At 43.1% G+C, this 13,202-nt stretch overlaps 1 protein-coding gene across 1 annotated transcript; it reads right to left on the reverse strand.

The window, feature by feature from the left end:
- Window positions 1–1,324: 1,324 nt before the first annotated feature.
- Window positions 1,325–6,308, reverse strand: LOC149971416 (uncharacterized). Its single transcript, XM_090221625.1, has 3 exons — window positions 6,040–6,308; window positions 2,547–3,902; window positions 1,325–2,165 (listed from the first exon to the last, which is right to left on the reverse strand). Exons 1-3 carry the CDS (start codon window positions 6,223–6,225, stop codon window positions 1,449–1,451), a joined length of 2,259 nt encoding a protein of 752 aa, XP_090077751.1. The 5' UTR covers window positions 6,226–6,308; the 3' UTR covers window positions 1,325–1,448.
- Window positions 6,309–13,202: the final 6,894 nt, after the last annotated feature.

Genomic DNA, 13,202 nt, shown 5'->3' on the forward strand with positions numbered 1-13,202 from the left:
TCAGCAGTGAGGTAATGGGAGCAGCCACCTGAACAAAACACAGGAGTTTTGTAGTAATTGGCAAACCCTAAAAACCGCTGCATCTCTTTCACCGTGGTCGGAGTCAGCCAATTACGCACGGCTGTAACGCAGTCACACTCCATCACCAACCCGGAGGTAGAAATACGATAACCCAGGAAGGAAACGGCCTGTTTGAAGAACACACATTTCTCGGCCTTGACATACAGGTCATGCTCCAGCAGTCGCCCAAGTACCTTACTCACCAGAGACACGTGCGCCGCGCGTGTGGCAGAATAGATCAGGATGTCATCGATGTACACTACCACTCCCTGCCCGAGCAGGTCTCGGAGAATCTCGTCTACGAAGGATTTGAAGACGGCTGGAGCATTCTTCAACCCATATGGCATGACGCGGTACTCAGAATGGCCAGATGTAGTACTAAATGAGGTTTTCCACTCATCCCTTCCCCGGATACGCACCAGATTATACGCACTCCACAGGTCCAGTTTTGTGAAGAAGCGCGTCCCGTGAAATGATTCCACCGCCGTAGCGATGAGAGGTAGTGGGTAACTAAACCCCACTGTGATAGAATTTAGACCTCGATAATCAATGCACGGGCTCAGACCTCCCTCCTTCTTCTTCACAAAAAATAAGCTTGAGGAGACGGGTGATGCGGAGGGCCGAATGTACCCCTGTCCCAGCGATTCAGTAACATATGTCTCCATAGCTACCGTCTCCTCCTGGGACAATGGGTACACGTGACTCCTAGGAAGTGCAGCGTTCTCCAGGAGGTCTATCGCGCTATTCATCTCTATTATATTCCTCTCTATCATATTCCTCTCTATCATATTCCACTCTATCATATTCCTCGCTATCATATTCCACTCTATCATATTCCTCTCTATCATATTCCTCTCTATCGTATTCCACTCTATCATATTCTCCTCTATCATATTCCTCTCTATCGTATTCCACTCTATCATATTCCCCTCTATAATATTCCTCTGTCAAATTCCTCTCTATCATATTCCTTTCCATCTATAAAATTCCTCTCTATCATTTTCCCCTCTATCATATTCCTCTCTCTCGTATTCCCCTCTATCAAATTCCTCTCTATTATATTCCCCTCTATCATATTCCTCTCTGTCATATTCAACTCTATCAATTTCCAAACTCTGCTCTACCCTCCATCCACTCCCCTCCCTTTCCGTCCTCCTCATCTCAGAATAGCTCCGCTCCATCGGGTAGATTTGGAATTCAACATTTTAACAGTGCAACACTCCCCAGATTTGTGAAATGTATACATTGTGTGTTTATGCTGTGTTATACAGTATGCCTTGACAAAAATCAAACAGAGAGTAAACCTTTTTTATAGATTTTTTTATTGCATTTTTCATTGCATGCAAAAATACAGTATCCCGCCCTGCTCTCTCTCTCTAATACCCAGTCTACTCATCCATCTTCAAGCGTTCATCCTTTCCCTGCTCTTCTATCCCCCTCTCAGTTCCACCTCCAGCTGGCTCCCTCTTTTTCTTCTTCTCTAGTCTCCTCCTCTCCTCTTTCCTCCTCTTTTCTCTCTTCTTCTCCTCCTTTTCTTGAATCTTTCTCTCCATCTCCAAGAACTCAGCTTGAGCTTTCTCTCTCTTTTTCAGCTCCTCAGAACACCTCTTCTCTTTCTTAATCCTGTCTTTCATCATGTCATTATGTATCGTCATCAGCCCCTCTAACCTCTTTTTCTCTGCCTTTTCCTTCTCTTTTCTTTCCTTCTCTCTCTTTTTCTGTTCTAACTTCTCCCTCTTTTTCTCAGCCTTCATGACTTTCTTCTGCTCTTTCTCTCTCTCATTCATCTCTTTCTTCTCCCTCTTTTTGTTCTCCTCCTCCTTGTTTTTCTTCTCCTTTCTCCCTTTCTCATCATCTTTCAACTTCTTATGCAGTTTCTTATTTTTCTCTTTTTCCTTCATCTTCAAAAATGGGATTTTCTGCATGTGGTTCATGACCAGAAAGCCCACTCTTCCAAGGATGGTCTCTGCTCTCTCTGATGAAGCCATCCCATTGGAGCTCTTGGAATGGGCACAGTCCGCCTCACGCTTCAATCCCTCCCTCTGTCTCACCTCCTCCTTGACGCTCCTCTCTTCACTCTCAATTTCAATGCCTATCCAATAATCCTGACAGGAAGACATTGACTCTAGATGTAATATTGTTCCAATGTGTCACATTCAATACACATTTGAGTGATCGACATACAATGATGACCTCATGGGGCACACAATTTGGAGGACAGTAATTAAGGTCCCTTGTTTTTTTTGTATTCCCATTATATTTTACAATACCCATAGATGTTCTTCCTGGGTCCATACTAAAAGTAATACAAATGTTAACTCTAGTGAGGGGTGATGTTTCATACTTTGAGCAAAGAGCAGCAAGGTTGGGGTCAATTCCAGTCAATTCAAGAAGAACTCTAAAATTCCAATTCTCTTCAATGCTTTGAATTGAAATGGAACTGACCCCCATACCTGTAAAGTAGTAGTGTAAAATAGGACACCTACCTTTGCCTCTTCCAGGGTCCAGGTCCTGGGTTCATCATTGCGGGTTGCCAGAGTTAAGTTAACATCTGGGTCCAGCTGGTGAGCGTGAGGGCAGAGATCCACCTCTTCACTAGGGCCCTTCACTTTCTTCTCTGGCTCCTTGTGGTCCTTGTCATGGATGCATCCCAGGATTGGAGGAATTGCTCGGACAGGGCTTTTATCACCTGTCAGTTCCTCTCTCTTGACAGTGGATGCAACTGCACTTGCCTCGGTGTCAACTGAGCACTCTGTGTTGTCCTCAACTGTCTCCTCTGGCAGTTGGTGGTCGTTGTTGTTGTGGATGCATGGCAGAACTGAAGGACTTTTATCTTTCCAAGTGTAAATGGCAACAGTTGCTTCTTTGTCTACTGAGAACTCTGTGTTGTCCTCAACTTTCTCCCACAGCTGTTTGTGGTCAATGCTGTGGGTGCAGGGCAGCCTTAGAGGCAGTGCTGCGGGTGCAGGAAGACTCTTATCAGCTGAAAACTCCTCTTGGAGGACAGCGGACACGGAAGCGGCAGATTCACTGGCGACTGGACACTTGTTGGTTCCCTCTACTGCCTCCTCTGGCAGTTTGTAGTCATTGTCAAAGACAGGTGGCAAACTTGGAGGCAGCATTGGGACAGGGCATTTAGCTGTTGATCTGTCCACTCCATCAACAGTAGCTGTGCCTGAAGTGTTCTCTGTAGCACCTGAGACCTCATAGGCATCCTCTACTGTCTGCTCTGGAGGCATGAAGTCATCGTCAAAGACTGGTGGCAGGCATGGAGGCAGCACTGAAGGAAGACTTCTGGCTGCCCATCGGTTCTCTCTCTTGACAGTGGCTGTGTCTGCAGTGGCCTCTTTGGCAACTCGGCACTCTGTGGCTGAAACAGCAGGCTGGGAGGTTTCTGGGACAATAAATGAATTGCCAACGAACCGCTGAGCCAGTGGTGGGAGGGAGAAAGGATAGAATCTGTCCTCTTCCTTTATATTAGATATTGCCACTGGAGCAACTGAGAGCTCAGTGGTTCCCTCTACTGTCTGCTGTGGTGGAATGGAGTCATTGTTAAAGAAGTGTGGCAGGTATCGATGCAGCATTGAGGAAAGATGCGTATCTGTCAATAAGTCCTCTCTTTTACCAGTGGATACATCTGCTGTGGCAACTGGGCACTCAGCAGGGACAAAGTATGAAAATACAATGAACCGCTGTGCATCCTGAGTGCGTATGGCCAATGGAGAGGGGGGATGTAACATGGTTGGTATAGGCCTCCGATTGGTGAAAGCCAGCGGTGGGAGGGAGTCAATACAGGGAGCCATGAACTCAGTGAGTGGACGGTTGGTCACATCTCTCACATTCTGCGGGAGAAAAGAAACAGACATGTTGAAAGTGATCACATTCACGACATACATACTTTATGAGTCAACACTATTTACTTATACATCACATATACAGTGCCTTCGGAAAGTATTCAGACCCCTTCACTTTTTCCACATTTTGTTACCTTACAGCCTAATTCAAAAATTTAATAAATCCTTTTTTCCCCTCATCAATCTACACACAATAGCCCATAATGGCAAAGCAAAAACAGAATTGTTCCAAATTCATTACAAATAAAATGTGAAATATCACATTTACATAAGTATCCAGACCCTTTACTCAGTACGTTGTTGAAGCACCTTTGGCAGCAATTACAGCATAGAATCTTCTTGGGTATTACGCTACAAGCTTGGAAATCTTGTGTTTGGGGAATTCTCCCAATCTTAGGAGAATCCAAGTTAGGTTGGATGGGGAGATTTTCTGCACAGCTATTTTCCGGTCTCTCCAGAGATGTTCGATCAGGTACAAGTCCAGTCTCTGGATGGGCCAATAAAGGACATTCAGAGACTTGTCCCGAAGACACTTCTGCGTTGTCTTGGCTATGTACATAGGGTCATTGTTCTGTTGGAAGGTGACTCTTCACCACACTCTGAGGTCCTGATAGTCCTGGAGCAGGTTGTCATCAAGGATCTCTCTGTACTTTGCTCTGTTCATCTTTGCCTAGATCCTGACTAGTCTCCCATTCCCTGCAATTGAAAAACATCCCCACAGCATGATGCTGCCACCACCATGCTTCACCGAAGGGGTGGTGGCAGATTTACTCCAGATGTGACCCTTGGCATTGGGGCAAAATAGTTCAATCTTGATTTCATCAGACCAGAGCATCTTTTTTCTCATGGTCTGAGAGACTTCAGGTGCCTTTTGGCAAACTCCAAGCAGGCTGTCATGTGACTTCTACTGAGGAGTAGCTTCCATCTGGCCACTCTACCTTAAAGGCCTGATTGATGGAGTGCTGCAGAGATGGTTGTCCTTCTGGAAGGTTCTCCCATCTCCACAGAGGAACTCTAGAGCTCTGTCAGAGTCACCATCTGGTTCTTGGTCACCTCCCTGACCAAGGCCCTTCTCCCCCGATTGCTCAGTTTGGCTGGGCGGCCAGCTCTAGGAAGAGTCTTGGTGGTTCCAAACATCTTCCATTTAAGAATGATGATGATGGAGAACAGTGCGTTCTTGGGGACCTTCAATGTTGAGGAGAGGTTTTGTACCCTTCCCCAGATTTGTGCCTCGACACAATCCTGTTTCGGAGCTCTACGGAGAATTCCTTCAACCTCATGGTTTGTTGTTTGCTCTGACATGAACTGTCAACTGTGGGACCTTATATAGACAGGTGTGTGCCTTTCCAAAATCATGTCCAATCAGTTGAAAATACAACTGGTGGATTCCAGTCATGTTGCAGAAACATCTCAAGGATGATCAGTGGAAACAGGATGAACAGGAGCTAATTTCCAGTCTCATAGCAAAGGGTCTGAATACTTACGTAAAAAAGGTATTTCAACATTTCTAAAAACCTGTATTTGCTTTGTCAATATGGGGTATTGTTTGTAGATTGCTGAGAATTTGCATATATTCAATCAATTTTAAAATAAGGCTATTACGTAAAAAAAGGTAGAAAAAGTCAAGGTGTCTGAATTCTTTCCAAAGGCACTGTATATATCTAGTGTCCTCTCAGATGCTCTGCACCAGTCTGTACCAACCCTGGATCTTCTAGCCAATGGGTCAACAAATTGTAAAAATACATGCCCCACACCCAGCATAACATTTGACATTTTAGACATCTAGCAGATGCTTTTATCCAGAACGACTTACAGTTAGTGCATTCAACTTAAGGTAACTAGATGGGACAACCATATAATCCTGATATGAAGGTCTACGAGAGATCGCTTGGTCTAGTTATTTTTATTTATTTAAGACAACCATAAGAACTGAGGACTATGTACATAACAATACTCAAACAGAGAGACAGACACGATGCAACACAAGAAAAGATGTCAGACAAAATATTGTTAGCTTACAATTCATGGCATATCACACATTTTGCCCGTATATTGACATGTATTTGCTTTAATCAATATTGTTCAATAGAACTCTAGTCAACTTTCTCAAAGTTGGTCTTGTTACCTCCTCAATCAGGCTTGGCATTTTCCTCGTCTCAAACCAAATCCTCTTCATCTCCTTCTCCTGCTCCCTCTGGATCTGTCTCACCAGAGCCAACCTGGCTCCCAGCTCCATCATGTATTCTGTCTGGATCTCCCTTTCCTTCAACTGACACTCAGCCCTCCTCTGTGTCAGCGTTGAACCCTCCATGTCTTCCTCCTAGCTAACAATAACTCTGAAAAATACATAACGTTGTATTAAGTGGCGTGTTGCTCACCAAAGAATAATGCATCTCTTTACAATGTGCACACATTTTCTTCCCATTTACTTACAATGAAGCAAGTGACAATCCTGATCCAGAGATTATTACGCAATAGGCCTATCTGAATTACTAGTAAAAAGTTGGCTACTGGAAACTCGACCAAGTTCAAATGAATCAAATGGTTGCCTTTCCTATCATTATGTGCACAATATCCTTTATGACATCATCATTGTGATGCAAGGCGTTGCCATTGGAGATGACAAAGCACAACACAGACTTTAAAAAGAAAACTTCAGTCTCTCTCTGTACGTTACTACTGAGCCTTATTCACCCCCCCCCCCCCCCCCCCCCATATTGGGCCTGGTTTTCACAAAACACACTAATCACTTATCATACCACTTATCATATCATTCAAAAAAGGTTTGGGGTAGAAAATGACTCTGTATCCATGCAGGACCTAAGTTATTGTACAGTTTCATATATTGTATAAAACAAGGAGGTAAACATTCCAGTCTTCTCTTTGAGTGCCCCTGTGTGCACCTTCATGCAAAGAGGTCTATCAATTCAACCATTTGAAATGGATGACCATTCATTTAAGAAAAACTGATTTTCATTAGCGATTTAGCAACTACAAATTAGGTAGGTCGACTTGTTTTTTTACATAACCTTCCCTTTTGGTACAGATTTATTCAGATAATTGATTACAATATTGGTTGTTATTAACACAGAGAGAGGGTTTTCTTTCATCAATATAGTGCATTTGCCATTAGCCTGGCTCACTACAACAACTAACATGTCATCTCAGGTGTCAGGATGAACCATTTTCTCACAAAAATTGGATTCAAACAAACTGTCTCTCGTCAACAGTTTCACTTGTCACCATGATTGCATGTTAGGCCTAAATAAAAGGTAATGTAAGTACACAAGTAATTTGAAAAGTAGTTATTCTACAGAAACATAGTTATACACTAAGTTATATTACAACCTACCTCTCCAGTAAGCAGCGTGTTCTCTCTCTAATGAAATAGGACATTAATAATCTGTCAGTAGTTAGTTGAATCAGTACCTTTACACTGTTCTGTTTGTCTGTACAACAGCTAACCTCCCAGAATCAGAATCTTGTGATGTCACAATGAAGGTCTCATTGCCTTGACGACCCACAGAAGCTCTCATGTGTAGTCAAATGCTGGAACAATTAACTTTTTTTAGCCTATGCAGCACAGTCATAACTGATATTTGCATTGAATCCATGTAACCACATTTTTTATTCAAATAAAATGCTCTACCTCATATCAAATGGTTGACCATTCATAATACAGGTGTTTTGACTAATTCAAAGTCAATATGTTTTAGATATCACAACTAGCATCCAGGTTTACTTAGGTTATTTGTTTGATCTCAGCCTACCACTAATGTCAATGTTTACCAGTCAAACGTTCAGACACACCTACTCATTCAAGGTTTTTTTCAATTTTTTTCTACATTGTAGAATAATAGTGAAGACATCAAAACTATGAAATAACACATACAGTGGGGCAAAAAAGTATTTAGTCAGCCACCAATTGTGCAAGTTCTCCCACTTAAAAAGATGTGAGAGGCCTGTAATTTTCATCATAGGTACACTTAAAAAAAGTCCATATTATGTCTTGAACAGTTCAAAAGAGCAAAGAGAAATGACAGTCCATCATTACTTTAAGACATGAAGATCAGACAATCAGGAACATGTCAAGAACTTTGAAAGTTCCCCCCCAACCCCTCTTGTACGCTGCTGCTACTCTGTGTTTATCATATATGCATAGTCACTTTAAATATACATTCATGTACATACTTCCTCAATTGGCCCGACCAACCAGTGCTCCCGCACATTGGCTAAACGGTTTATCTGCATTATGTCCCACCACCCTCCACCAGTCAACCCCTATTTTACGCTGCTGCTACTCTGTTCATCATATATGCTCAGTCACTTTAATCATATCTACATGTACATACTACCTCAATCAGCCTGACTAACAGGTATGTAGCCTCGCTACTTTTATAGCCTCGCTACTGTTATTTTTCACTGTCTTTTTACTGTTGTTTTATTTCTTTACTTACCTATTGTTCACCTAATACCTTTCTTGCACTATTGGTTAGAGCCTGTAAGTAAGCATTTCACAAGCTCAACACCTGTTGTATTCAGCGGACGTGACAAATAAACTTTGATTTGATTTGAAGAACCATCAAGCGCTATGATGAAACTGGCTCTCATGAGGACCGCCACAGGAAAGGAAGACCCAGAGTTACCTCTGCTGCAGAGGATACGTTCATTAGAGTTACCAGCCTCATAAATTGCATTCCAAAGAAATGCTTTACAGAGTTCAAGTAACAGACACATCTCAACATCAACTGTTCAGAGGAGACTGCATGAATCAGTCCTTCATGGTCGAATTTCTGCAAAGAAACCACTACTAAAGGACACCAATAATAAGAAGAGACTTGCTTGGGCCTAGAAACACAAGCAATAGACATTAGACCAGTGGAAATCCGTCCATTTGTCTGATCAGTCCAAATTTGAGATTTTGGTTCCAACCGCTGTGTCTTTGTGAGATGCAGAGTAGGTGAATGGATGATTGGCTAATGGAATCAGTGGCTAACTGCAAATATTGCAATGCAATCATTAGCCTGCTATTCACTTGAGTGGCTATGTAGTCCCAAGTCTAAGATTAAGCGTCTCTTTTCCTAGTTTAAAATCATAAACATTCAACATTGGCCATGCTGTCAATGAAGCATTATTTGTGCCGCCCTCAAAACAACTGTTAACTCGGAACTGCAAAATCTGACTTTAGTAAGTTCATGACATCTGGGAACTCGGGAAAAATGAGCTACGACTGGGAAAATACGTTTTGAACTTTCATCCAGCTCAGAATTGTACATTCGGAACTCAGGCCTCATTCTAGAGCTACGACCTGAAGATCACTGACGTCATCATGATTCCAGCTTTTTGTTGTTTTTGAGTTTCCAGTTCTCTTGAAAGCACCATGAATCCAGAGGATGCCAGACTTTGATAACAAAGTTTGATGACAAAATTTTCCCACAATGGACAGCCGCGCCACCTTCCTGTTCAAGTGAGCACAGCACAACAAGGTGAGTCCAAAAATGTATTGTATGCTGCTACATAAATGACGTAATATGGCAGAGAGATATATATACTGTAGCTGAGAAAGTAAGCTGTTAGCAGACCATGTGCCTCACCGAATGAATGAACTATTCCACTACCAGACAAGGCTTTGCTGATAGCCAGGTGCAGCAGTGGTACTGATGTTGGGACTCTGCTGCTGGGACAGCTTTATGTAGGCTCTAACAGTATGTGGGCACCATCTTTCACCGTTATAGTGCAATTAATGTATTGTTTAGTGTTGTATTGTGTAGTGGTTTTGTTGGCATGCATCCAACATTTATTATTTTCTTTGCCCCACCAAGATATACAAACTAAAATCGTCACTTATCATATTCCCTCTATCATATTCCCTCTATCATATTCCCTCCATCATATTCCCTTCTATCATATTCCCCTCTATCATATTCCCTCTATCATATTCCCTCTATCATATTCCCTCCATCATTTTCCCTTCTATCATATTCCCCTCTATCATATTCCCTCTATCATATTCCCTCTATCATATTCCCTCCATCATATTCCCTTCTATCATATTCCCCTCTATCATATTCCCTCTATCATATTCCTCTCTATCATATTCCCTCTATCATATTCCTTTCCATCATATTCTGGGAATTATATTCCCCTCTATCATATTCCCTCTATCATATTCCCTCCATCATATTCCCTTCTATCATATTCCCCTCGATCATATTCCCCTCTATCATATTCCCTCTATCATATTCCCTTTCTTCATATTCCTCTCTATCATATTGCTTCTATCATATTCCCCTCTATCATTTTCCTTATATCATATTACCCTCTATCATATTCCGCTCTATCATATTTCTTCCGTCATATTCCCCTCAATGCGAGCTGTGGCAAGAAGGTTTGCTGTGTCTGTCAGCGTAGTGTCCAGAGCATGGAGGCGCTACCAGGAGACAGACAGTACATCAGGAGACGTGGAGGAGGCCGTAGGAGGGCAACAACCCAGCAGCAGGACCGCTACCTCCGCCTTTGTGCAAGGAGGAGCAGGAGGAGCACTGCCAGAGCCCTGCAAAATGACCTCCAGCAGGCCACAAATGTGCATGTGTCTGCTCAAACGGTCAGAAACAGACTCCATGAGGGTGGTATGTGGGCCCGACGTCAACAGGTGGGGGTTGTGCTTACAGCCCAACACCATGCAGAACGTTTGTTATTTGCCAGAGAACTCCAAGATTGGCAAATTCGCCGCTGGTGCCCTGTGCTCTTCACAGATGAAAGCAGCTTCAGACTGAGCACATGTGACAGACGTGACAGAGTCTGGAGACGCCGTGGAGAACGCTGCCTGCAACATCCTCCAGCATGACCGGTTTGGCGGTGGGTCAGTCATGGTGTGGGGTGGAATTTCTTTGGGGGGCCGCACAGCCCTCCATGTGCTCGCCAGAGGTAGCCTGACTGCCATTAGGTACCGAGATGAGATCCTCAGACCCCTTGTGAGACCATATGCTGGTGCGGTTGGCCCTGGGTTCCTCCTAATGCAAGACAATGCTAGACCTCATGTGGCTGGAGTGTGTCAGCAGTTCCTGCTAGAGGAAGGCATTGATGCTATGGACTGGCCCGCCCGTTCCCCAGACCTGAATCCAATTGAGCACTTCTGGGACATCATGTCTCGCTCCATCCACCAACGCCACGTTGCACCACAGACTGTCCAGGAGTTGGCGGATGCTTTGGTCCGGGTCTGGGAGGAGATCCCTCAGGAGACCATCCGCCACCTCATCAGGAGCATGCCTAGGCGTTGTAGGGAGGCCACACACGCTACTCAGCCTCATTTTGACTTGTTTTAAGGACATTACATCAAAGTTGGATCAGCCTGTAGTGTGGTTTTCCACTTTAATTTTGAGTGTGACTCCAAATCCAGACCTCCATGGGTTGATACATTTGATTTCCATTGATAATTTTTGTGTGATTTTGTTGTCAGCACATTCAACTATGTAAAGAAAAAAGTATTTAATAAGAATATTTCATTCATTCATATCTAGGATGTGTTATTTTAGTGTTCCCTTTATATTTTTTTGAGCAGTGTATATACTCTATAGTATCCCTCTCTATCATGTTCATCTCTATCATAATTTAAGGACCGACGCCGGAGATGAGATGCAGGTACGGGGAGTCAAATATTTAATTGTGAACAGACATAGAACAAGACAGGAACAGCTTCAGCACACTGGTAAACAAGGACAGATGACTTTCAATGCAGAAACAGGGAACAGAGAGTGGAACCCAATAGATATGGGGAAGGTAATGACAGAGGTGATTGAGTCCAGTAATCGCTGACCCGCAAGATGGTGGAAGGCAGGTGTGAGTAATGATGATGACAGAAGCGATCAATGCTGGGGAGCTTGGCACCCTCGACAGACAGGGGGAAGATAGGTAGCAGGAGTGACACATATTCCCCTCCTACAAATTCCCCTCTATCATATTCCTCTCCAACATTTTCCCTCTATCATAATGCCTCTATCATATTCATTAAATATCATATTAAACTCTATCACATTCATCTCTATCATTTTCCCCTCTATCATATTCCTCTCTTTGATTTTCCCCTCTATCATATTCCTCTCTGTCACGAGTGACTAGGTGTGTGAGGAAGAATCAGGCGCAGAGAGCAGAGAGTTCCACAGGAAGAAGTGCACTTTAATTCGGGACCAAAAGCAATGCCCACAACACAGGGCGCGGAAAAATATGGACCAACCCAAAACACAGGGTACCAGGTCCAGAGCACGAACACACCTAATAACACACAAACGTAACACAAGAATAATCCGCACAAAACAAGGGCGGGTATACTAACTTTAAATAAGGAAGCCCATCAAGCAAACACAAATAGACACAGGTGCAACTAATAAGATAAAACAAACAGAAAACGAAAAAGGGATCGGTGGCGGCTAGCAGGCCGGTGACGACGACTGCCGAGCCCCGCCCGAACAGGCAGAGGAGCAAACTTTGGCGGAAGTCATGACACCCTCTATCATAATCATCTCTATCATATTCCCCTCTGTCATGTTCATTTCTATCATAATTTAGGGTCCGATGCCGGAGATGAGAAGCAGGTACTGGGAGTAAAACATTTAAATGTGGAACAGACATAGAACAAGACAGGAACAGCTTCAGCACACTGGTAAACAAGGACAGATGACTTTCAATGCAGAAACAGGGAACAGAGAGGGGAACCCAACAGATATGGGGAAGGTAACGACAGATGTGAGCAGGAGTGACACATATTCCCTCTATCATAATCATCTCTATCATATTCCTCTCTATCATTTCCCTCTATCATATTCCCCTCTATCATAATCATCTCTATCATATTCCTCTCTATCATTTTCCCTCTATCATATTCCCCTCTATCATAATCATCTCTATCATATTCCTCTCTATCATTTTCCCTCTATCATATTCCCCACTATCAAATTCCCCTCTATCAAATTCCTCTCTTTTATATTTATCTATATCATGTTCCCCTCCATCATATTCCCCTCTATCATATTCCCCTATATCATATTCCTCTCATTCATATTCCTCTCTATCATATTCCCCTCCTTCATATTCCTCTCTATCATATTCCCTCTATCATATTCCCCTATATCATATTCCTCTCATTCATATTCCTCTCTATCATATTCCCCTCCTTCATTTTCCTCTCTATCATATTCCCTCTATCATTTCCCTCTATCATATTCCCCTATATCATATTCCTCTCATTCATATTCCTCTCTATCATATTCCCCTCCTTCATTTTCCTCTCTA

This window comes from Oncorhynchus mykiss, chromosome 26 (assembly GCF_057628025.1).
Source record: "Oncorhynchus mykiss isolate SJ-2025 chromosome 26, ASM5762802v1, whole genome shotgun sequence".
Taxonomy (NCBI): domain Eukaryota; kingdom Metazoa; phylum Chordata; class Actinopteri; order Salmoniformes; family Salmonidae; genus Oncorhynchus; species Oncorhynchus mykiss.